Source organism: Trachurus japonicus, chromosome 1, assembly GCF_045865225.1.
Source record: "Trachurus japonicus isolate A0001 chromosome 1, Traja_1.0".
NCBI lineage: Eukaryota > Metazoa > Chordata > Actinopteri > Carangiformes > Carangidae > Trachurus > Trachurus japonicus.
Genome location: NC_140907.1, coordinates 40,697,440 through 40,724,366, shown reverse-complemented (window position 1 = coordinate 40,724,366; position 26,927 = coordinate 40,697,440). Strand labels below are relative to the sequence as shown.

General features: G+C 42.2%; 3 protein-coding genes across 3 annotated transcripts in view; 2 read left to right on the top strand and 1 right to left on the bottom strand.

Annotated features, from left to right (window-relative positions):
• Positions 1-26,927, bottom strand: part of LOC146992631 (calpain-2 catalytic subunit-like) — a 66,191-nt gene that overhangs the window by 29,986 nt on the left and 9,278 nt on the right. The window lies entirely within an intron of this gene.
• LOC146992633 (E3 ubiquitin-protein ligase TRIM21-like) lies at positions 3,009-4,750 on the top strand. The gene has a single exon (XM_085788716.1). It carries the CDS (start codon positions 3,014-3,016, stop codon positions 4,748-4,750), a length of 1,737 nt encoding a protein of 578 aa, XP_085644842.1. The 5' UTR covers positions 3,009-3,013.
• On the top strand, positions 24,519-26,219 carry LOC146992632 (E3 ubiquitin-protein ligase TRIM21-like). Its single transcript, XM_085788706.1, has one exon. It carries the CDS (start codon positions 24,519-24,521, stop codon positions 26,217-26,219), a length of 1,701 nt encoding a protein of 566 aa, XP_085644832.1.

Genomic DNA, 26,927 nt, shown 5'->3' with positions numbered 1-26,927 from the left:
ATAGCTACTATCCTAAATAAATAAAATAAACAAAAAATAATAAACAGTGCAGTGCAGCTCTTCTGTCCAATAACGTTACACACCTGAAGCTCCACTTTTCATTCAAACAAACTAATGTGACTTCCACAGATGTAAGATTTCAACAATGAAACTAGCATTTATCTCCTAAAAAGTATTAAACCAGCCGGTGGTAAACCTCTAAAAACCTGCTGACAAGTTTTCTTAGTCGTTTTCTCCCCCAATGACGGAGGCTGACCGGCCAGTGAGCTGCTGCAGACCATAATACATCCATGCTGCAGACCATAATACATCCATGCTGCAGACTGTAGGAAGCCCCGCTCCTCCTGCTCGCTGCTACCACATTAGCTCCAAAAACGTGGGAGGAAATCTCTTAACAGGCGATATGTGGATAAACTGACCACAGACTGGGGCTCTAAACTGTGACTTTCTGGCATGAAAAAATATTAAAACTTTAAAAAGTGACGTGTTAGCAGCGCGGCAGCAAGAATTACGGTAAAATAGCTTTTAGCTGCTTAGCTTTACAGCTAGCGCTGCCGGTTGCTGCCAAATGCATTCTGGGAAACAAAGATCCTGGATGACTGAGAAGAGGGTTCACTCCTTTCACTCTGCAAAACAAACGGCCCAGGTGCTGAGACCGATGCAGAGTGAAGCCTCTTGTCATGCAGCCTGGTTGAAGGCCAGAGACCAAAACAAATACGTGCGCATGCACATGGCGATTTATCGAGGCCGGAAAAACTATCGAGTTCATTTTCATTTATCGTGCGATTAATTGATTTATTGATTATCGTCCCAGGCCTATATACGCTATGCAGCAACTTTCCACGTCCAGCACAACGTTAGAGTCCAGGCACTGACAACACACACTGAGGCCGACTGGCAGCACAAACATCTGGTTTCAGCACAAACATCTGGTTTCAGTGGCCACCGACAGCACAAACATCTGGTTTCAGCACAAACATCTGGTTTCAGTGGCCACCGACAGCACAAACATCTGGTTTCAGTGGCCACCGACAGCACAAACATCTGGTTTCAGCACAAACATCTGGTTTCAGCTGCCACTGACAGCGGCCACTGCTCACCCTGAGCTTTCTCCTGGTTTTCCCTGTTAAAAGGGTTTTCCATGGAGTTTTTCCTCAGTGGATGTGAGGGTCTAAGGACAGAGGATGTTGTTATGATGGGATGTAAAGCCCTTTGAGACAAACTGGTGGTAAAAACGGGCTATACTAATAAAATTGCCTTGCCTTGCCTTGCCTTTGCTCTATATTCACCAGATAAACTCTGCTGTTTCACAATAAAAGTACAGCCTCATTTCCTGCTTCATGCTGTCAAGGTATCACTTCCTACTGCTGCCTTACTTCACACTTCCTGCAGCTCTTTCACAATAAAAGCCTCACACTTTTATTGTGAAGCAGCCAGAGGAAACAAACCTAGCGTCTCTTGGCTGAAAACCAACCTTGTAAGATCAGAGCCTCCGACCCGGTGTCCCAGCTCTCGTCTCCATGGCGACACCGCCACACAAACGTAACGCACTAACCCGTAACCCGTAATCTCTTGTTGATGACAGATAAGACTACACAGATATCACCATGGTAACATGGTAGATGATAAATAACCTTATCCACCGCTCCATGGATTGATTTCTCACCGGCTTCGTTGTTGGAAACAGATGATGCACATGGAGGAGAGGAGGGTTAGAGACACAGAGGAAAAGGGACCGGACTTGCATAGTTCCTCTTTAAACCTTTATTTTAAAGGGATAGTTCAACATTTTGTCAAATTGGCCCATTGCCATAATCCCTATAGTCATAGCAGTAGGTTTGTTACCTTTAATTGTCGGTGCAAGCTGTTTTTAGAACGGCGGAACAGAGCCGTGAGCTGCTCAGAGCTACGCTACGGAGGCTCATTATGGGATTTCTTGGTTTCCCTCATCAAACTCATCAAATACACAATCCAACAACTCCACAACGCTCTGGTGGACAAGTTGTGAGCTGCACATTCACCACGCTATGAGATAATAACACAACGTTACCACACAGAGTTGTTTTAGAGGGAAATACAGAGACTGATGATGAAAAACTGTCCCTGAAGGCAACGCGCATCAGTGGTTTTGCATGAATTTACCTTTTTGCCAAATGATCTTAGAGTTTTGAGAATGTAATTTCTGCTTAGAGAAAGCTTGTTGGAGAATATTCCAAGAGTTTGGAGCGTCAAATGAAAAGACTAATTTACTGAGCTCAGAATGTATAAGAGAGACCTTAAAGCTATAATATGTAGGAATTCCCCCCATCTAGCGGTGCGGTTGCATATCTGAACGTATTCTTGATGTTGCATTCAGGTGAAATGGGGCAGACGTCAGACAGACAACAGACGCTGCATGTAACAGGATAAACAAGCGTCTATGTAAACAAGTGGTCCGTGACAACATGTTGTCATGGTGATGTGGTATTGTTTTACCGTCTTTCTCTGGTGGAGTAAAATGACATCCGGTTGGTTTGCCGACGGCCGTCTGCCTGACTGCACCTGAATGCAACACCAGTGCCTCCGTCCTTCCTCACACTACACAGTGGTGACAGTTTTAACAGGCCGTTTCCGTGGTTACCTACGGTCACGATGCAACATGGCCGCCTCGGTTCGGTGCGTCGCCCACTTCTGTATTTGTAACGACTTGTAACAACTCATTCTAAGGAACCAGAAATCTTTACTTTGGATGCAGCTGTGATTCACCTTCAGTCAAATACGGATTTATGAAAGACAGGTTTGATTTTTGATCATAAAAAGACAAATAAGTTACAGACTGGGGCTTTAAGGGACATGAAGCTACTAGAACGAGTTGAATAAGATCCAGAGCACCGTCAGGATGAAATGTATGGGGGCTGTTGACCAATAAGAGCCTTAAAAACTTTCAGCACTTACTCACTACGATGACCAGGATGACTGAGAACCTTCACGGACATTTAATGAATGTTTGTTTCCTCTCCCTCAGTGTGTAGACATGTCTGCTGCCAGCAACCTGAGGTCTGAAGATCAGTTCCTGTGCTCCATCTGTCTGGATGTCTTCACTGATCCAGTCACTACACCATGTGGACACAACTTCTGTCAGAGCTGCATCACTCAGCACTGGGACGTTAGTGACAGGTGTCAGTGTCCGATGTGTAAAGAGGTTTTCTACACAAGACCTCAGATGAAGATCAACAGGTTCATCTCTGAGGTTGTTGCTCAGTTCAGACGTGAAGCTCAACAGAAAACCAGCAGCAGCAGCTCAGAGCAACAAGTTTCCAAACCAGGAGAAGTTCCCTGTGACGTCTGCACTGGAACCAGACTGAAGGCCCTGAAGTCCTGCCTGGTGTGTCTGGCCTCCTACTGTGAGACTCACCTGGAGCCTCATCTGACACTGTCAGGTCTGAGGAGACATCAGCTGATGGAGCCTGTGGAGAACCTGGAGGACAGGATGTGTAGGAAGCACGATAAACCTCTGGAGCTGTTCTGTCAGACCGACCAGACATGTGTCTGCATGCTCTGCCCTGTTCTAGACCACAAGACTCATGAGTTTGTTCCTCTGAGAGAAGAATATGAAGGAAAGAAGGCAGAGCTGCAGAAGACAGAGGCTGAAACTCAGCAGATGATCCAGAAGAGACGACTGAAGATTGAGGAGATGAAACAGTCGGTGAAGTTCAGTAAAGCTGCTGCAGACAGAGAGAAAGCAGAAGGTGTTGAGGTCTTCACTGCTCTGAAGGAGTCTGTTGACAGAGGCCTGAAGCAGCTCATCAAGGAGATCGAAGAGAAACAGAAAAGCTCAGAGAAACAGGCTGAAGACTTCATCACAGAGCTGGAACAGGAAATCTCTGAGCTGGAGAAGAGAAGCACTGAGGTGGAGCAGCTCTCACTCTCTGAAGACCACCTCCACCTCCTCCAAAGCTTCCCATCCCTGAAAGCTGCTGCACCCACCAAGGACTGGACACAGGTCAGAGTCCGTCCACCATCATATGAGGGGACTGTGGTGAGCGCTGTGTCTCAGCTGGAGGAGAAGCTCAGTGGACAGATGAAGAAGATCAAGATGAAGCTGAAGATGAAGATGATGGAGGTTGAGATGAAGAGGGTCCAGCAGTTTGCAGTGGATGTGACTCTGGATCCTGATACAGCACATCCTGATCTCATCCTGTCTGATGATGGAAAACAAGTTCACTGTGGTGATGTGAAGAAGAAACTCCCAGACAACCCAGAGAGATTTGATAAATGTGTCTATGTCTTAGGAAAACAGAGTTTCTCTTCAGGCAGATTTTACTTTGAGGTTCAGGTTAAAGGAAAAACCAACTGGGATGTGGGAGTGGTCAGAGAGTCGATCAACAGGAAGGGAACAATTACAAAGAGTCCTCAGGATGGTTACTGGGCAATATTGTTGAGAAATGGAAATGAGTACACAGCTAATGCTAACTCCCCAGTCCATCTCAATCTGAGGTCTGGTCCTGAGAAGGTGGGGGTGTTTGTGGATTATGAGGAGGGTCTGGTCTCCTTTTATGACGTAGATGCTGCAGCTCTCATCTACTCCTTCACTGGCTGCTGCTTCACTGACAAACTACACCCATTCTTCTGTCCCTGTAGTAATGATGGAGGTAAAAACACTGCCCCTCTGATCATCTGTCCTGTCAATCAAACTGTTCAGATCAAAACATCTAGTTCTTTGCGGAGATTGATTAACCCGTTTAATCCCAAATTTTTCCCTGCAAAATAAGTGCATACATTTCACTCCTTGGACCTCCCTAACACATAATATGTATGTTTTTTTTCATTTCATGTTGGTTTTGTTAGTGAAAATTTAGGTTTTATACTCGGCAACAATTGTTGCCGGTGGGAAACTGCATAGTCTAAATTTTCACAAATTCTATAATTTGACCTATTTACACATATAAAAAATTAAAACTGACACTAACATGTGAAACATATTTTAACAAGGCATGTACAAATGTGCATCCTTGAGGAACTTCTGCTTGTTTACCTTGACCAAGGACTACACCTGGGCCCTGTCCTATAGGCTACTTTTAGGCGGATGTGTGTGGACTCCACAATAGGGCTCCATGTAAAACATGCACACTGTGGGTGAAACAAGGCTCCACAACTTGTACTCAAACCAGATTGGTTTGCCCCTGATAAACTGACTGCTGCCATGCTTGCCATACTACTATTATTACCACTACTTCTACTACTACTACTAATAGTAATAATAATAATAAAATCCATATGTGAGCAGAATCCCATGAAAAGTCAGCAACTCATCCATGCTCCAATCAAGTGCCTTCCTTTGGTTTGCATTGAATAGGCATTTGGCATTTCAACAGTGTGAGCTCCCTCAGAGAAAGATACATCAGCAGAACAATCAACAGGGTCCGGGTTTAGTTTGTATAGCCTACTGCAGTTGGACCGTCACAAAATCTGGTATATTGGATGTGGCTGGTAACCATGTCACAACACACACACACACAACACACATCACTTTGGGGTCTTTTTAGGTCTAGAAGATCCAAGACCTCTGATATTTTTAAGCTGTGTAGAAAAAAACACAAGATTAATAGAATAAACAGCTAAAACCTTTGACATCTCGCATAATGCTATGTGACTATGTGTTATGCTAGCGGCAACAATTGTTGCCGTGCTTACATCTACTCTCCTTATGATCAAAATATGCATGCAGGCATATAATTCTCATTACATATCAGTAGTAGACCCTTTAAAGAATATATGTACAAAAAATGTCAGTTATATCTGTTAATTAAAGTATTTTATTTACTTCCTCATGTACACGTTTGAGGCAGACATCTCCCCCAAGAGGTGCAAGCAGGAAGTAAAGAGGCCTGGTCATGTGACCTTTTGCACTATTTACATGAAATTGATACAATTTAGAGTAAACAGCATATAATTTCATTTTAAAACTTGCATTAGATGCCCAAAGCTAAAACAGCAGTTTTAGAGCTTCCAGAAGTTAGAAGAAATGACTGGCAACAATTGTTGCCGGTGGGATTAAACGGGTTAAGTTTTAATTCAGGTAACAAATGTAAATATTTAGTGTCAATACTGAAGAATGTAAATCTTTTTGTTTTCTACTGAGTTAACCTTCATCAGATCATCATCACACAGGAAAGTTAACTGTGTGATAACTGCTGTTTAATCACTTGTTACTTTAGTCCATTAGATTTGATCAGTGTAAACAGGTAAAATGGTTTATTGATGAAATGAATCTGTAAATCAACTGAGTCTGGTTTGGGGAGTTAGAAGCTGGTGCAGGTGTTTATTAATGTAACTGTTGATCACTATGACTCTTGTGAATATGAACAATGTTTATCAGAGACGCTGTAACTGTTGATAAATGTTTATTCATCCAGTCAGATTTATATGTGTATAAGATTATTCTAAGAGCCATATTTATATTGTTAACAATAGTTAGTAGTTTTCCTTTAAAAATGTTGAACTGCTCCTTTAATTACGCTGCTGATGACATCACAGTAACTTACCTCTCAGACCAGGTTAAGCAGCCGAAGGAGCAAGACAGTTTTTTGACGATACCTTGAGTGAATCTTGTAACTTTGTTTTTGCCTTTTAAATAAAGTTATTTTTTGAACGGAGTTACGGCCTCAGAAGATTCTTTTTGTGTCAAGTTTATTGCCAAGAAGACTGCTTAATAGTTAAAGGACCTGCCCTAAAATGGTTTAAGTCATACTTATCTGACAGGTTTCAGTTTGTTAATGTTAATAACGACCACTCAGAGTACAGCAGAGTTACGTATGGTGTACCACAGGGTTCAGTCTTAGGGCCAATCCTCTTCATTCTTTACATGCTCCCATTAGGTGGCATCATCCGGAAGCACTCAATCAGTTTTCACTGTTATGCTGATGATACGCAACTCTACTTGTCCATGGAGCCAGATGACAGAAGCCGCCTCATCAATCTGCAAGACTGTCTGAAAGACATTAGATCCTGGATGTCCTCTAACTTCTTGCTACTGAATTCAGATAAAACTGAGGTCATCGTGTTTGGACCTAAACATCTCAGGGACACGTTCTCTAATCAGATCGCTACTCTAGATGGCATCACCCTGACCCCGAGTACAACCGCGAGGAACCTTGGAGTCATTTTTGTCCTTCAGCTCCCACATAAAACACGTGACTAGGACCGCCTTCTTCCATCTGCGCAGTATCACTAAGATTAGGAATATCCTCTCCCAGAGTGATGCTGAGAAACTAGTACATGCATTTATCACTTCTAGGCTAGACTACTGCAACTCTCTCCTGTCAGGATGTCCGAAAAACTCTCTAAAGAGTCTCCAGCTGGTCCAGAATGCCGCAGCAAGGGTTTTGACAGGAGTTAGGAAGAGAGAGCACATCTTGTGGTGGCATTTTTTATGAGAAATGACAGATAAGCCTGACAACAACAAGACCAATGAAAAGAAAGTTATGCCACCTTTAAAGACTGAATGTGAACTGTGTTATTATGTCATTAATAATCACCATTTATGTTACTATGTGTTGATTTAAATGGTTAGAATATACTTATTTCATGTGTTTTATGCTGTTTCACTCCACCATAGCTTTATCATCACTGATGGGCCTAAAATCACCCCACCATGGCTTTACCATCACCGATTGGCTTACAAAAATCATACCATGCCCTTTTGGAGTGCAAGTCAAAAGTGCAAAGAGTGAACTATGTATGACCCTACCATCTGGTGTTTTGCTGAAAGTTGTTATGCTAGTGCCAACGTGCCAATGCTAAACATGCTAAGCTAAGAAACGGGATTCCAAAATCCCATGTATGTCTATGGGAAGCCTCTCCGAATGCATTGGGAGAAGGGCTTCATTTGGAAAGGATGTTAGCAAAAATCACGGATTTAGCTGAAGGTCGAGCCATGGGAAAGTACCTAAATTTCACACACACCAGTATATAAGCCACACTCCGACGATGTGAAAATCGGTCACGTCTACCCGTCTGCCGACACTGTGTCTTTTTTAGATACATTGTATCTTGTGGAGTGACTCGGGGCGTTAACTTGTATCCACTTTGTCTGAGAATGAATAAAAGACAACCCTGCTTCAGATCCATCCCTTTCCAGCGTTTTATTCGAGTCTTCAAACCTATTACAATAGAGTGATGCCAAGTAAGTTTAAGGCCCAAAAAGATATAAACTTATTTGCTTCATTATTTGGCGAGAATCCAGCCAGGAGGAATCTGAGACGAGGACAACTGGGAGTGGGACCACGCTTTCTCCAAAATTACACAAAAAGGTAAGCCGACTGTTTTATTTGATTGATATTTGAAAACATGAGAAATGCGTGCCTGCTCTCAGGTAATCCTCTATACCTCACTTCCAAAAGTACCTAGAAATGATTAATGTGAAGCTGTTAAGGTGGATCTGATGTAGTGTCTTGTTAACGCCTCTCTTTTCCTACTAACCTCTTGTTTTCAATCTATCTATCTATCTATCTATCTATCTATCTATCTATCTATCTATCTATCTATCTATCTATCTATCTATCTATCTATCTATCTATCTATCTATCTATCTATCTATCTATCTATCTATCTAACTGTCCTGTGTAAGATCAAGTCTGCCACATTAGTGGAAGTTTGATCAGTCAGGAGGTGAGACAAAGAATTCCTGTCCTGTGTAAGATTATAGTAAAATCTGTCACATTAGTGGTAGTTAATCGGTCAGGTACAGAAGACTTCTATCGAGACTAGAAGTAGAAATAAGCTTATAATTGTGGCCATACTGTACATACATATAATATCAAAGTAGAGAATTAGTTAACTGTATATTGTGTGAATTCAAATAATCTCTGTATATAGTGTGGCAAATGTGTGTGCGCTACTGGGTGAGAACGAATGGTCGACATGTGTGTGTGTGGTGTATGAAGACTGGGAGGATGACAGAGGAGTGAAAGGAGGCGAATGACGGATGATAAGGATAAAGCATAAGACTATGGTATAAATTTGATTGAGAAAAATAACAGCAACATCAAATGTGATAAATAACTTTGGATGTGGCATAATTGGTGTATTATATAATTATAGAATCTGCGAGAAGCTGTGTGGAACTTGCAAGTGCATGGATATCTGTGTGTCATGAATGGGTGTATTGTCTCAAAAGGCTTAGAAAAGATAAATGAAAAGAGAATCTTTGGGAATTTGTTACTTCCTTTTTGAGGGTACATCAGCTCAGATACTGTTGGCAGAGATTGGATGGTGTTTTTGGGCTTTTTGTGAAGAAAAGTACACTGGCTGCTGAGCGGGGGAGGCTGTCTGCCGTCTGCTTGTAGTGACTACTTCATCGTTGGAAAATAAGTAACAAAACTCACTATAGTTGAGTCAAGATGCAAGAATAATATATTACACTCAGTCATAACAAAGTTAAAGTAAACTAATTATTTGCAATTGTTGAATCTTGAATTAAGTAACATCCATATGAGGCTTAGCCGACTAAGATAAAGGAGTGGGATGTATTGAACGTTTTAATTTTAATAAAAGGTAATTCATAAATGATCAAGATTTTCATGTTTTATGAACAAAAAGTCAATAATGAAATATTAAGCATTCAACAATCTGACTTATTTCCTAGCGAATGGATGAGGAAGTAAGCCATAGGGGTAAATCAAATACATGTGAAGACGGTAATATAGAAACTCAAGGGATTAAAACTCATTTTTGGCTGGAAAACACCTATAAAGATAAAGGGGGAGTCGTGCACTGGCAAAGTGAGCAAGCAATAAATCAAAAACTGTGGCAAATAACAACATTTGAAAACTTGATCCAAATACAAGAGGAGTTTCCCTCTATATTGTGGAAAAACATATTACAGAATATCTGGACTTCCAAAAATTTATCATATTTGCTGGATCAGCTCTGCAGAAACCCTAAATCCAAGGCGTGTGTGCGTTTAGCTCCTCACTTGGATATTCCTGAAGGGTTAATAGTCAAAGGAAAAAGGATTGGAGCTATAAATCCGAGATTGAACATAGCTGTCGTTCCTAGAAAAGTTCAGTGGGAAACGGGGCAGTTTGGAATTCTTAATAAAGATTCTACAACCATCAATGATAAACAAATAAATGAATTAAATTTTGAATTTACAGACAATAAAAGAATAAAACACGGCATTACAGTTGGAAAGATCCTTGTGTTAATAAAGATCTCAAAACACATAGACTCACAGCACTTTGAGTCAAACTTAAAAACTGAGTCACAGGTAAATATGGGTGCTAAAGTGGCAAAGGAGAACAAGGTGTTGACGCCGTTAGAACTGGTGATAAGACAACAACCAGACTATGCAGATCAAATACGTCTCTGTATGAAAAAGTGGCACAATCGTGTCACAGGAACGTTACAATGGCCTAAGGAAGGGACCTTTAATGCTGTCTGTTGCAATGAGGTTGAAGCTAACATAAAACATTATAAATCATTAGACAAAAGTAAAAAGAGAGAAGGCAAAAGGGCAAGAGAGAGAGAGGTTTTGCGGTGGTTTCGTCAAGTGGGCAGACAACATGTTTTGAACACTACACAACTACCTGTTATCACAAAAGATGCCAACAGGAAAGCAAAGGAGAGATGCAGAGTGGAGCTGCCTGTTCCATCAGCTCCGCCTCTGTGCTCAGAGCCCCCACCATACAACCCAGAAGAAACGCTCATTGGTCAATTTCCTGTGACTAGAGCAGAAAAGGACAAGAGGGGCGGACTTAAAGGAAAGTTTACTGTGTCTTGGATGGAGCCGTCCTCCGATGAAGAAGAGGCGGATACCAGTGGGTCAGATGACGAACACACTGCTCAAAAATCACGCCCTCCTACACCCACAGCTACACGGAGGAAGAACAGAGACAAGCCTAAGCAACAAGCATCCAATACAAGCTTTGATGAAACAACTCAAAAAGACATTACGATGTATCATCAAGCAAGAACTCCACATGAACAGGAAGATGAAGACAGAAAAGAATATGAACGTGCTGTGTCACAAACAAAAAGAGAGAAAGGTGGGGCTATTCCAAAAGATAGCTCACAATATGACAAGACAAGTCAAAGAAAAGCAGCAAGAGAAGCCAAGTGGCCACCTGTGACACCTCAAGGAAATCATTATCAACAATCACAGACAAATGAAGATGCTGATGGCAAAATTGATCAGTTAACCGAAGAGTTAAGGTCTGTTGATGACCGATTAAGAAGAATAAATGAAGAAGACAACATCTTGAGAGAAACTCAACGAGCCAAATTACATGAACTTCGACGACTGAAAAGCCATCAAATAAACGAGTTATTAGAAACTCGCGACATCATAAGGCATAGTAAACCACAGTCGTGGACAGCGTCTCCACAGGTTTGCATTGACATTGAACAAGAAGACATTCTTGATACCTACAATCCTGAGGTATTGGGAGCTGCAGCACAGAGCTGTCCTGAAAGGGGCATAATGCTCAGAAGTGGAAAAACAATTGGACAAGAGACAACAAATAAAGACCCCAGCCAGCCAGTTTCAATCTGTCCAATTGTGGCAAAGTCTCCAAACCAACCTCGATATGTACCATGGTCATTTGCTGACATGATCGGATTGGCTGGAAGACTTCCAGATTTGACAGAGGGAGCTGGAAAATGGATCACAGCTCTTGAAGAAAGCACAGCTGGAGTCACATTGGCCATCGGAGATATCAAAGCACTACTTATGCACAAAACTGGAAAGCAAACAACAGAAGAAATCTTTCGGGATGCAGAATTACCCGATGCTGTGGAAGGAAACACTGTAGATCACGTGGGATTCAACGGACACCGAGGTGTTATCTGGGCTGCACTAAGAAAGCAATTTCCAGAGAAAATGGACCCATCTAAATTGGAAGGAGAAAAATTAAAGAATGATGAATGTCCAAAAAAATTTCTGCGTGAATTTCAACGAAAATGGAAAGAAGAAACAGGAAGTCCCTGGAACCATGACAACACCAGTCAAAGTTTATTTAAAGTCATGGTCAAAAAGACATTGCCATCAGAAGTGCAGAAACGTTTGGATGATGTGGTGGGACTTATGAAACAGGATTGGTCAGTTTTCGCAGAACACATTGTTCACCACGTGGAAGCCATCAGAAAAGAGAAAACAAGAGAAGAAGAAGCCAACAAACATCTGACAACTAAACTCACTCAATTGCAACTGAGTGAGTTGAACACCAAATTGAAAAAAGACAAAGTAAAGACCCAAGCAGCAGTGATAACAGCAGCACCAACTGTGGAACAAGCACAACCTGAGAACTTTCAACCACAGAATCAACAAAATTGGGAAAGACAACCAACAGAGAGACCACGTCTCAATATAAATGAAGGAGGAAACTATAACAGTTTCAGAAGACAGCCCATTCGGAGAGCAGGGCCATCCTTTCGTGGAAAAAGACCAATGGCTCCAACACAGCGATACCAACCCCGCCAAAATGAAGGAGCATTCTCCTTCAGGTGCTGGGGCTGTGGTTCAACTGAACATATAAGAAGAAACTGCCCGACAAAGCCATGGCCTGTGGACATTCAACAATAGGGGGGCCCAGAGAAACCAGAGAGGAACTTAATGACGCCAATTATTTCAAAACGATCCCAAGATGAACCAATCATAACAGTAAAAATATTTGGCGAAGATCACACCTTTATGATAGACACGGGTGCGGGATTCTCGTGCGTGGGAAAAGCCGGCATAGACTTTCCTCTCTCGGATTCATCGGTTAAAACTATAGGTTTCTCTGGGAAAAATCAAATAATACCATTAACTCAGCCGGTTTCAATGATAATTGAAGGGAAAACAGTAATTGCACCATTATTGTATAATGAAAAAACTCCAATTAACCTATTAGGAAGAGACATATTATGTCAACTAAAAACTAATATCACGTGTACCCCTGATGGGCTACGAATGGACTTTCTAAATGACACTATGACATATAAAATTATGGCACAACTCCAACTAAAACATGATCCTTTGCAAACCCTGCACAAACCATCTGCTGTGTATTGGCTAAAACTAGACTCTGACTCAAATCTAGCAAAGCAATGGGAAACATGGGAAACATCGATAAAAATTCATCTAGGAATAGAGAACGAACCTCAATTACCACTTCATTGTACGTTGTTATATGATGAAGAACAAAATAATGTGGACTATGAAGCCTGCTGGAAAGTACTAATTAATAACAAAAAGTTTTGTCTCTCTAGCCACGTCATTTATGTGGGAAAGGAGGGAGCAGCGGCAGCTGTTGAACTACCAGCAGACCTTGTGCAGTGGTTTCAGGTTTCAAATGCATTACCTCACATCTCTCTCTTGGTAAGAAAAAACTATGAATCTTATCAGCTGGGAGAGATGGTGAAGGCCGCATCACAGTTAACTGAGTGGGAGCCAACTGGGGAAGAAAATGTGCATGTTACACCTGATAAGCAGTATCTAAAAATATCTATAGATGCTTATGATGTGGGTTGTACACAAAGAGTATTGATACACAACAACACAATTAAACAAATGACATTCACAGCAGAACACGAAGAAATGTTAACTCAAGTTCCACAGACATTATGGTCAAAACACAAAACTGATGTAGGTCTAGTGAAGTCAGCAGAGCCAACACGTGTAACACTCAGGAAAGATGTTGTATTGCCATACAAACGACAATATCCTCTTAAGCACCAGGCAGTAGAAGGTATCCGACCTACAATTACAGGCCTGATAGAGGCAGGAGTATTGATAAAGTTAGATAAAAAGAGCCCATGTAATACTCCAATATTCCCTATTAAAAAGCCAAACTCCAATGATTATCGATTGGTACATGATTTAAGGGCAATCAATGCAATAGTGAATGCTGAGACACCTGTTGTTCCTGATCCACACACATTGCTCTCTAATATACCTGCTGACTCCCAGTGGTACACAGTTATTGATCTGTGTTCTGCATTTTTTAGCGTTCCAGTACATTCTGATTCACAGTTTCTCTTCGCCTTCACATATGAAGGACAACAATACACCTACACACGACTACCCCAAGGATTTGTGGATAGTCCTACCATTTTTAATAGAGTACTGTTTAATGATTTGAATCACCTGGATTTTGTTAGCACTCTGATACAATATGTAGACGACCTTTTGATCTGTAGTCCAACAAAGGAGCAGTGTGAAAAGGATTCCATAGCAGTACTGACTGCCCTTGCAAAGGGAGGTCATAAGGTCAGCAAACAGAAACTGCAATTTTGTAAAGAAGAAGTTGAGTATCTTAGCAGGAGGTTGTGTGGAAATAAGAGACTTATCGCCCCTTCCCAGTTAAATGTGATAATTGAAACGCCCAAACCTCAAACGGTGGGGCAGATGCTGACTTTCCTTGGCATGACTGGCTATAGTAGATCCTGGATTTTTGAATATGCTCTTAAAGCTGCTCCATTACGAGCACTCATTCGTGCTGCAGGGCAAAAAGATCGCTATGCTCAATTGCAGTGGACTGAAGACGCTGAGGTGGCATTTGAGGCTTTGAAAAAGGATCTGCAGACTGCTCCAGCATTAGGGAATCCAGACTACTCAAAACCGTTTCACCTGTTTGTTGCAGAGAAATCTGGATATGCATGTGCAATGTTGATGCAAGAAACTGGGTCAGTTAAGCAGCCCTTAGCTTACTACAGCACAAAGTTAGATAATGTTGAAGCTGGACTTCCGCCATGTTATCAGGGCCTGGCGGCAGCCGCTTTTGCTTATCAGAAGGCTTCTGCTTTGACCATGGGACACCCTGTTACACTGTACACATCACATCAACTACACGCACTATTAACAAGTCCCAGATTTGTTTTGACACAAGCTAGAAAGACAGGTTATGAAGTTATCCTGTCTGCACCTGAACTTTCAATCCAACGATGTAATACTATTAATCCAGCAACCCGTATTACGTTGCCTGAAGATGGATCCCCTCACAATTGCATAGAAACAACAGACACATTTTTGAAGCCACGTGATGACCTGTACAATGAACCAATTGTTGCTGATCTCACTTTGTTTGTGGACGGATCTTGTTTTAAAGATGCAGTGGGAAATCATGCGGGTTATGCTGTCATTGAACTCAAACCTGATAATACTTTTGAAGAAAGACAAACTGTTAAAGTACCACAGCCTTGTTCAGCACAACTGGCAGAAGTTAAAGCTCTTACGGCTGCATGTAACTTAGGCCAGAACAAGCGTGTAAATATATATACTGACTCACAGTATGCCTATGGAGTTTGTCATGTGCACGGTAACATATGGAAACAGAGAGGATTTATGAGGGCAGACGGCTCTCCTGTATTACATGGTGAGGCTATCTCAGCTCTCTTAGAAGCAATGCAGCTTCCCCAAGCCATTGCTATTGTGAAATGTGCAGCCCACCAGAAAACAGACACACTGATTGCTAAAGGTAACAACTTGGCAGATGAAGCAGCTAGGCGTGCAGCAATGCATGCAACTATAGGTCCTGTGTTAACAGCTGAGAATGATACACCACTCACTGATTTAACATCTTTAATAGCGGCACAGGATAAGGCTGGTCCATATGAACAGTCTGTTTGGCTAAATCGGGGAGCAATCAAGATTGCTAATGAAGGCTCTGAGAAAGGTTTATGGAGAAGTGTTCATAGACATTTTGTGTTACCAGTGCACTGTTGAAAATTGCTATTTCAAGATGCGCATGGTGATTGACCATTGCGCAAGGAGGGAGAGGATAAATAGCAAAATTAGCAAAAATCATAGCAAACATTCAGTACAAACTAACTTGGATGGATGCTTTGTCTCTTGCACTAATGTCTATGTGAATGCAGACTAACAGACTAACACATTTAACACCGCATGAAATGCTCACAGGGAGACCGATGCCGGTCCCCTTCTTCGCCCCATTTGAACAATGTGAAAAAGAACTGACATGTTACTTACAACAACTAATTCGAACCTATGAAGTTATATCTCAACAGGTCAAAGGCGCAATGGAAAACAGAGAAGCAGTCATTCCAGAACTGCTTCGAAACACTGAACCAGGAGACTGGGTGTATTTGAAAATTTCAAACGAAAGTGGAATCAGCCCAGAAAGGAGGGTCCTTACAAAGTTACCATAGTTACATCTACTGCTTTGAAAGTGAAAGGTAAGATCATCTGGTACCACCTTAATAACTGCTGTAAAACAGCAGGGACAGAACCAATCACAAAGAAATCGAAGGGAAGGCCACACCTCCCTGCAGGAGATCAAACAGCCCGAAAAACTACAGAAAACTATGTTCCCAGAGATTGGCACAGAAAAAACTCACTAGGAGCAATGCTAAACCAAAACAAAACAGAACAAATAGTCAAAAGAACAGACTGTCGTACTGTTGTACCTTTACATACAGGTGAGAATGATAATTTGACCCGAATATTGAAAATAATGAAAAGACTTAGAGATGAACATGTTGTAAATTCTAATTGGAACACAAAACCTGTCACTATAGAAGAAGATTTGTTAGACAAATTGTCCTGAAAAAGATCTTGCAGATATCAGGAATGATAAATGGAATCTTGATGTTGATAACTGCCATCGTATTGTGTTGTGCACTTCCAATAGTCAACATTACGGTAAATAAGAAAACTAAGGCAATTACGAGAAAATTTCTAATAAGAATTGTTAATAAAGATTATGAAGACATGGAAGTGAATCTGCAAAATGTATAAATATGAAACAAACCAGATGAAGAAATAAAACAAAATCAGAAAAGAAACATAATACAATTTGTAGCCCATCTTGAATCAATTGCCCCTATAGGACCGATTCTAGTAAACAAACAAATAAAAATCCTCATACAGTATAGTCGTAGATCAGTACATTTTGAAGGCTATCCATTCATATTACAGCCGTATGAAATTTACCTGAAAGATATGAAATGTGAAAATTGGAGTACTAACATTCATAAAATAAATGAAGTCTTTACTGTACATTATAATCGGCTTGTTATGACATATAGATATAATCTTGTCAACCTAGAGAAAAAAGGTAAAGTAGAAATAATATTAATACGCTGTAAAGAAGCACCAATATTTAGCACTCACAGAGTTGTGTCTAAACATGGAACAGAAGCATTTAAAAGATATTGATGAATATAAAGAAAGATCAGACTCTATAAGAAGGAAAAAAGTATGTCACACAAGAAGGAAAAAAGTATGTCGTACAAGAAGGAGGATTATGCAAATAATCCTAGAAGGTGGAGTGATGTCTTAAGCAATCTTTTTGTGTCATCCATATAGATTGACGTGGCTGATAGAGTATCCAGTGCGATGCAGTCCATCAAATGCATCAGAGAGGCCAAACCAACTACCATCAGACGGATGCATGTACAATGAGGGTCCACCCGCATATGACCAACCGGAGTCTTCAACTGGCTGGGATCAAGTGATACTTTCAATCTCCCATGCCGAGGAGAACCGCCTATGCCAGGGGAACGCTGGACCAAAATATGCACGGAAAAAGGTTACTGGATGAAGCAGCCTACGGAGAGACATCATCCACACTGTTTGATAACAACAGCAGTGTGAGATCTGAAGGGCCATGCCCATCAACTCTATCAATTCATGAGGAAGTCGCTGAAAATACAACTCAGGAGATGACTGTTCGTGAGAAGGCAAACCGTGGAGAGAGTGAGAATCAAGAAGCAAATTAACATCACCAAAAAGGAGGGCCGACAGGCTCCAAAGAAGCAATAGAGTTCTTCAGTGAGGGTTGATATTCTCAAAATTGAATGCAAGGCATGTTTAGAGACGTGTTTTGTACTGTTTCATTTTTTCTATACTTTTCTATACAGACTTCAACTACTATATTTCGCTTGCTTTTATTAAAGGATTATAATCTTGTAACTAAATTTTGAGAGCCCTGAGGAGAAACATGGAATTGACATCATGCATCATGTTTTGATGAGTCTTGTATTTTTTGCATGTTTGACGTGTTAGAATTTCACACTTATGTTTCAATTTTTAGTGTGCACTTTTAGTATTACCTGTGTGATTTTATGTAGCGGGAGTAGCAATGGTTACATTTTACTGATTTAGGGAAGAATCCATGTCTACACTCCAACCAACTCTGGTCAATCATGTATTATTAGATGTGACTTATCCAGTCACAAAGGAGGGAATGTGGTGGCATTTTTTATGAGAAATGACAGATAAGCCTGACAACAACAAGACCAATGAAAAGAAAGTTATGCCACCTTTAAAGACTGAATGTGAACTGTGTTATTATGTCATTAATAATCACCATTTATGTTACTATGTGTTGATTTAAATGGTTAGAATATACTTATTTCATGTGTTTTTATGCTGTTTCACTCCACCATAGCTTTATCATCACTGATGGGCCTAAAATCACCCCACCATGGCTTTACCATCACCGATTGGCTTACAAAAATCATACCATGCCCTTTTGGAGTGCAAGTCAAAAGTGCAAAGAGTGAACTATGTATGACCCTACCATCTGGTGTTTTGCTGAAAGTTGTTATGCTAGTGCCAACGTGCCAATGCTAAACATGCTAAGCTAAGAAACGGGATTCCAAAATCCCATGTATGTCTATGGGAAGCCTCTCCGAATGCATTGGGAGAAGGGCTTCATTTGGAAAGGATGTTAGCAAAAATCACGGATTTAGCTGAAGGTCGAGCCATGGGAAAGTACCTAAATTTCACACACACCAGTATATAAGCCACACTCCGACGATGTGAAAATCGGTCACGTCTACCCGTCTGCCGACACTGTGTCTTTTTTAGATACATTGTATCTTGTGGAGTGACTCGGGGCGTTAACTTGTATCCACTTTGTCTGAGAATGAATAAAAGACAACCCTGCTTCAGATCCATCCCTTTCCAGCGTTTTATTCGAGTCTTCAAACCTATTACAATAGAGTGATGCCAAGTAAGTTTAAGGCCCAAAAAGATATAAACTTATTTGCTTCAATCTCTCCCACCTTAGCTTCTCTCCACTGGCTTCCTGTAGGATTTAGAATAGACTTCAAAATCCTTCTGCTGACTTATAAGGCTCTTAATGATAAAGCTCCAACCTATCTGAAAGAACTAATCATTCCTTACTGTCCTACCAGAGCACTCCGCTCCCAGAACGCAGGTCTGTTAGTGACTCCCAGTATCTCTAAAAACAGACTGGGAGGTAGAGCCTTCAGTTACCGGGCTCCTTTACTGTGGAACCAGCTCTCTCCATGGGTCAAAGAGGCAGACACTCTAACTACATTTAAGTCTCCTCTCCTCTCCTCTTCAGTCTGTCCTCTCTTCCTATGAACCAGTCTGCCATCCAGTCCTCCATTAAGCTGGTCTGTCCTCTCTTCCTATGAACCAGTCTGCCATCCAGTCCTCCATTAAGCTGGTCTGTCCTCTCTTCCTATGAACCAGTCTGCCATCCAGTCCTCCATTAAGCTGGTCTGTCCTCTATGAACCAGTCTGCCATCCAGTCCTCCCATTAAGCTGGTCTGTCCTCTCTTCCTATGAACCAGTCTGCCATCCAGTCCTCCATTAAGCTGGTCTGTCCTCTCTTCCTATGAACCAGTCTGCCATCCAGTCCTCCATTAAGCTGGTCTGTCCTCTATGAACCAGTCTGCCATCCAGTCCTCCATTAAGCTGGTCTGTCCTCTATGAACCAGTCTGCCATCCAGTCCTCCATTAAGCTGGTCTGTCCTCTCTATGAACCAGTCTGCCATCCAGTCCTCCATTAAGCTGGTCTGTCCTCTCTTCCTATGAACCAGTCTGCCATCCAGTCCTCCATTAAGCTGGTCTGTCCTCTATGAACCAGTCTGCCATCCAGTCCTCCCATTAAGCTGGTCTGTCCTCTCTTCCTATGAACCAGTCTGCCATCCAGTCCTCCATTAAGCTGGTCTGTCCTCTCTTCCTATGAACCAGTCTGCCATCCAGTCCTCCATTAAGCTGGTCTGTCCTCTATGAACCAGTCTGCCATCCAGTCCTCCATTAAGCTGGTCTGTCCTCTATGAACCAGTCTGCCATCCAGTCCTCCATTAAGCTGGTCTGTCCTCTATGAACCAGTCTGCCATCCAGTCCTCCATTAAGCTGGTCTGCTCTCCCTGCCTCCCTTGCCTACCAGCAGCTTCCTCCTTCAGCTGTTGTTAACATTTCCATGTTTCTCACATTCTCTGTTGTAAACTGTTTTCTTGTAACAACATCTCTGTCCCGTCTGTCCGTCCTGGGTGAGGGATCCCTCCTCTGTTGCTCACCCTGAGCTTTCTCCTGGTTTTCCCTGTTAAAAGGGTTTTCCATGGAGTTTTTCCTCAGTGGATGTGAGGGTCTAAGGACAGAGGATGTTGTTATGATGGGATGTAAAGCCCTTTGAGACAAACTGTTTATAAAAATATCCTCCACAAATAAAATTGCCGTGCCTTAAATGTCGACAACAGTGACAGTAAAATGTTTGTCTCTGTTTCTTTATTTGTCACATTATTCAGATTATAGTTTTTAATTTATGTATTTTTCTAACCCAGCTTATATTGTTCTCTTGTATTATTCATTTTCTCAGTGTTGTGTAATTTCTCTGGTGTGAACACTGTAGTCTGTATTTACTGAACACATATTTAACACTTTCATCTACTGCCATCTACAGTTTATAATGTACATAACTATTTTTAATGTGACTGTTTAAAGTGTAACTAGATAAATATTAATTCCCCCTGTCAGGTGAACCTCAACCTTTGCTCTATAATCACCATATAAAACCTGTTGTAACACAATAACAGCACAGACACACCTAGCTGCAGTGGGAGGAGCAGAAAACTGGAAACACTGGAACCAGAGGAACGTTGAGCGTCAGCGTCCAGAAGTGAAAGTAAAGTGTGAGAGGAGGACGACGGAGCTGCAGCAGAGACCAGACAGAAAGTCAAAGTGAGTCCATCAGGAGTTTGTCAGCAACACAGCAGAGTCTCTACCAAACACTGGTGAGTACAGCTCATCATATTCACTGTGTGAGCAGCAGCTTTAACACTGAGCTTCATCTCTACTCACTCTCTTCATGTCACACTGACTCTAGTGAACTGGCTCACAACAGACCTGAGGCTGTTTGTCCACAGAGACACTATAGTCCACTTTAAACTGTCTCTGTGTCTCTGCTCAGGACTTTTACAACTCCTCACTCAGTCTCTGAGCTTCACTCTCTACTTCACCTCATTTCCTGCTTCATGCTGTCAAGGTATCACTTCCTACTGCTGCCTTACTTCACACTTCCTGCTGCTGCCTTACTTCACACTTCCTGCTGCTGCCTTACTTCACACTTCCTGCAGCTCTTTCACAATAAGAGCCTCACACTTTTATTGTGAAGCAGCCAGAGGAAACACAGTGTTCTTGTCACTCAGCTCAGCTCTGTCAGAGGTTTTCTCTATCAGTGACGTCATGAAAACATGTTTTGAGTTTGTGGATGTTAAATAATCTAATAAATCAATAAGCTCAGCCTCTTTTAACATAGCTACATACCATAATAACCATAGACAGGAAACTAGGCTGAATTTCACTTCCTCATTGATGAAACAGTTTTACTTTAAACCAGAGTTTCTTAAACTTCTTCCACTACACCCCCTACAGGTGGAAAGCTTCACAGCCCTTCAGACAATATTTCTATCAGTCATTAAAGGGATATTCCGGCGTAAGTTTAACCCATGGTCCAACGCACCGTGACACCGAGTTCGACCCCCCCTCAAGAGATGTAGTCTGCTAACCGCTAGCTTCTCCAGTTGTAGCAACTTTAGCAATGACCGCACCATAACAAACAGCGCAGTATACGGATCCACTATCCACCGATCAAAAGTTCCACCAAACGTCATCAACAGTACAAACAGGGTCCCATCCCATAATACGAGGCATCAAACATCTGTTAGCTTAGCCTGGTTTCTATTGAAAAGAGACGAAAACAACTCACCCACTCTGCTCCAGTTATACACTATGCAGCAAATTTCTGTGTCCAGCACAGAGTCCAGGCACTGACAACACACCGAGGCCGACTGGCAGCACAAACATCTGGTTCCAGCACAAACATCTGGTTTCAGCTGCCACTGACAGCGGCCACTGCTCACCCTGAGGTTTCTCCGATTTTTCCCTGTTAAAAGGGTTTTCCATGGAGTTTTTCCTCAGTGGATGTGAGGGTCTAAGGACAGAGGATGTTGTTATGATGGGATGTAAAAGCCCTTTGAGACAAACTGGTGGTAAAAACGGGCTATACAGATAAAATTGCCTTGCCTTGCCTTGCCTTTGCTCTATATTCACCAGATAAACTCTGCTGTTTCACAATAAAAGTACAGCCTCATTTCCTGCTTCATGCTGTCAAGGTATCACTTCCTACTGCTGCCTTACTTCACACTTCCTGCAGCTCTTTCACAATAAGAGCCTCACACTTTTATTGTGAGGAAGTCAGAGGAAACAAACCTAGCGTCTCTTGGCTGAAAACCAACCTTGTAAGATCAGAGCCTCCGACCCGGTGTCCCAGCTCTCGTCTCCATGGCGACACCGCCACACAAATGTAACGCACTAACCCGTAATCTCTTGTTGATGACAGATAAGACTACACAGATATCACCATGGTAACATGGTAGATAATAAATAACCTTATCCACCACTCCATGGATTCATTTCTCACCGGCTTCGTTGTTGGAAACAGATGATGCACATGGAGGAGAGGAGGGTTAGAGACACAGAGGAAAAGGGACCGGACTTGCATAGTTCCTCTTTAAACCTTTATTTTAAAGGGATAGTTCAACATTTTGTCAAATTGGCCCATTGCCATAATCCCTATTGTCATAGCAGTAGGTTCGTTACCTTTAATTGTCGGTGCAAGCTATTTTTAGAACGGCGGAGCAGAGCCGTGAGCTGCTCAGAGCTACGCTACGGAGGCTCATTATGGGATTTCTTGGTTTCCCTCATCAAACTAATCAAATACACAATCCAACAACTCCACAACGCTCTGGTGGACAAGTTGTGAGCTGCACATTCACCACGCTATGAGATAATAACACAACGTTACCACACAGAGTTGTTTTAGAGGGAAATACAGAGACTGTTGATGAAAAACTGTCCCTGAAGGCAACGTGCATCAGTGGTTTTGCATGAATTTACCTTTTTGCCAAATGATCTTAGAGTTTTGAGAATGTAATTTCTTCTTAGAGAAAGCTTGTTGGAGAATATTCCAAGAGTTTGGAGCGTCAAATGAAAAGACTAATTTACTGAGCTCAGAATGTATAAGAGAGACCTTAAAGCTATAATATGTAGGAATCCCCCCCATCTAGCGGTGCGGTTGCATATCTGAACGTATTCTTGATGCTGCATTCAGGTGAAATGGGGCAGACGTCAGACAGACAACAGACGCTGCATGTAACAGGATAAACAAGTGTCTATGTAAACAAGTGGTCAGGCGTGACAACATGTTGTCATGGTGATGTGGTATTGTTGTCATGGTGATGTGGTATTGTTTTACCGTCTTTCTCTGGTGGAGTAAAATGACATCCGGTTGGTTTGCCGACGGCCGTCTGCCTGACTGCACCTGAATGCAACACCGGTGCCTCCGTCCTTCCCATAGACTGTAAAAAGAATGGACGTAGCGTCCGTGACGTCCCCCATTGGTTTTGGGGAGTCGTTTTTGTGACTCAAATATGGCGGCCTGAACAGCGCCATGTTGGATTGGCCGGCCGAGAACCCGCCCACTGGCCTCGAAGCAGCTGTCCACGGAGCTGCTCGGACCTGTCACTCAACGTTTCCGCGCCCTGATTGGCCAGAATTTTAACCTAATAACAGTAAAACTATAGAGTTAAAAAAAAATTCACCCCCCTCAGAGTGTGTGCGGGGGTAGAAACTATCGATTGAGACGAAAAAACGTTCTGACACCAGGCTTTTAACATGTTTACTGAGGATGTAAAGTCGGCGATTTTAACATGGGGGTCTATGGGGAATGCTCCCTTCTGACACCAGCCCCCAGAGGAAGAAGAGGGGATTGCAGTTTTTTGAACGCGGAAGTGAGCTTCACTTCTCAGACCGACAACTGCCCCCTTGGTCCTTCCTCACACTACACAGTGGTGACAGTTTTAACAGGCCGTTTCCGTGGTTACCTACGGTCAGGATGCAACATGGCCGCCTCGGTTCGGTGCGTCGCCCACTTATGTATTTGTAACGACTTGTAACAACTCATTCTAAGGAACCAGAAAGCTTTACTTTGGATGCAGCTGTGATTCACCTTCAGTCAAATACGTAAATTTATGAAAGACAGGTTTGATTTTTGATCAGAAAAAGACAAATAAGTTACAGACTGGGGATTTAAGGGACATGAAGCTACTAGAACGAGTTGAATAAGATCCAGAGCACCGTCAGGATGAAATGTATGGAGGCTGTTGACCAGTCAGGGCCTTAAAAACTTTCAGCACTTACTCACTACGATGACCAGGATGACTGAGAACCTTCACGGACATTTAATGAATGTTTGTTTTCTCTCCCTCAGTGTTTAGACATGTCTGCTGCCAGCAACCTGAGGTCTGAAGATCAGTTCCTGTGCTCCATCTGTCTGGATGTCTTCACTGATCCAGTCACTACACCATGTGGACACAACTTCTGTCAGAGCTGCATCACTCAGCACTGGGACGTTAGTGACAGGTGTCAGTGTCCAATGTGTAAAGAGGTTTTCTACACTAGACCTCAGATGAAGATCAACAGGTTCATCTCTGAGGTTGTTGCTCAGTTCAGACATGAAGCTCAACAGAAAACCAGCAGCAGCAGCTCAGAGCAACAAGTTTCCAAACCAGGAGAAGTTCCCTGTGACGTCTGCACTGGAACCAGACTGAAGGCCCTGAAGTCCTGCCTGGTGTGTCTGGCCTCCTACTGTGAGACTCACCTGGAGCCTCATCTGACAGTGTCTCGTCTGAGGAGACATCAGCTGATGGAGCCTGTGGAGAACCTGGAGGACAGGATGTGTAGGAAGCACGATAAACCTCTGGAGCTGTTCTGTCAGACCGACCAGACATGTGTCTGCACGCTCTGCTCTGTTTTAGACCACAAGACTCATGAGTTTGTTCCTCTGAGAGAAGAATATGAAGGAAAGAAGGCAGAGCTGCAGAAGACAGAGGCTGAAACTCAGCAGATGATCCAGAAGAGACGACTGAAGATTGAGGAGATGAAACAGTCGGTGAAGTTCAGTAAAGCTGCTGCAGACAGAGGGAAAGCAGAAGGTGTTGAGGTCTTCACTGCTCTGAAGGAGTCTGTTGACAGAGGCCTGAAGCAGCTCATCAAGGAGATCGAAGAGAAACAGAAAAGCTCAGAGAAACAGGCTGAAGACTTCATCACAGAGCTGGAACAGGAAATCTCTGAGCTGGAGAAGAGAAGCACTGAGGTGGAGCAGCTCTCACTCTCTGAAGACCACCTCCACCTCCTCCAAAGCTTCCCATCCCTGAAAGCTGCTGCACCCACCAAGGACTGGACACAGGTCAGAGTCCGTCCACCATCATATGAGGGGACTGTGGTGAGAGCTGTGTCTCAGCTGGAGGAGACGCTCCATGGACAGATGGAGGAGATGAAGATGGAGGCTGAGATGAAGATGAAGATGAAGAGGGTCCAGCAGTTTGCAGTGGATGTGACTCTGGATCCTGATACAGCAAATCCATGGCTCATCCTGTCTGATGATGGAAAACAAGTTCATCATGGTGATGTGAGGAAGAAACTCCCAGACAACCCAGAGAGATTTGATAAATGTCCTAATGTCTTAGGAAAACAGAGTTTCTCTTCAGGCAGATTTTACTTTGAGGTTCAGGTTAAAGGAAAAACTAAGTGGACAGTGGGAGTGGCCAGAGAGTCGATCAACAGGAAGGGAGACATCACAGTGAGTCCTCAGAGAGGTTACTGGACGATATGTTTGAGAAATGGAAATGAGTATGAAGCTAAAGCTGACTCCTCAGTCCGTCTCAATCTGAGGTCTGATCTTGAGAAGGTGGGGGTGTTTGTGGATTATGAGGAGGGTCTGGTCTCCTTTTATGACGTAGATGCTGCAGCTCTCATCTACTCCTTCACTGGCTGCTGCTTCACTGACAAACTACACCCATACTTCAGTCCCTGTCTTAATGATGGAGGTAAAAACTCTGCCCCTCTGATCATCTGTCCTGTCAATCAAACTCTGCAGATCAAAAAAACTAGTTCTTTACAGAAACGGGTTAATTTTTAATTCAGGGAACAAATGTATTTAATGTCAATACTGAAGAATGTAAATGTTTTTGTTTTCTACTGAGTTAACCTTCATCAGATCATCGTCATACAGGAAAGTTAACTGTGTGATAACTGCTGTTTAATCACTTGTTACTTTAGTCCATTAGATTAGATCAGTGGAAACAGGTGAAATAGTTTACCACTGAAATGAATCTGTAAATTAACTGAGTCTGGTTTGGGGAGTTAGAAACAGATGCAGGTGTTTATTAATGTAACTGTTGATCACTATGACTCTTGTGAATATGAACACATCTTTATCAGAGACGCTGTAACTGTTGATACATGTTTATTCATCCAGACAGATTTATATGTGTATAAGATTATTCTAAGAGCCATGTTTATATTGCTAACAATAGTTATTAGTTTTCCTTTAAAAATGTTGAACTGCTCCTTTAATTATGCTGCTGATGACATCACAGTAACTCAGCTCTCAGACCAGGTTAAGCAGCCGAAGGAGCAAGACAGTTTTTTGACGATACCTTGAGTGAATCTTGTAACTTTGTTTTTGCCTTTTAAATAAAGTTATTTTTTGAACAGAGTTACGGCCTCAGAAGATTCTTTTTGTGTCAAGCTTATTGCCAAGAAGACTGCTTAATAGTTAAAGGACCTGCCCTAAAATGGTTTAAGTCATACTTATCTGACAGGTTTCAGTTTGTTAATGTTAATA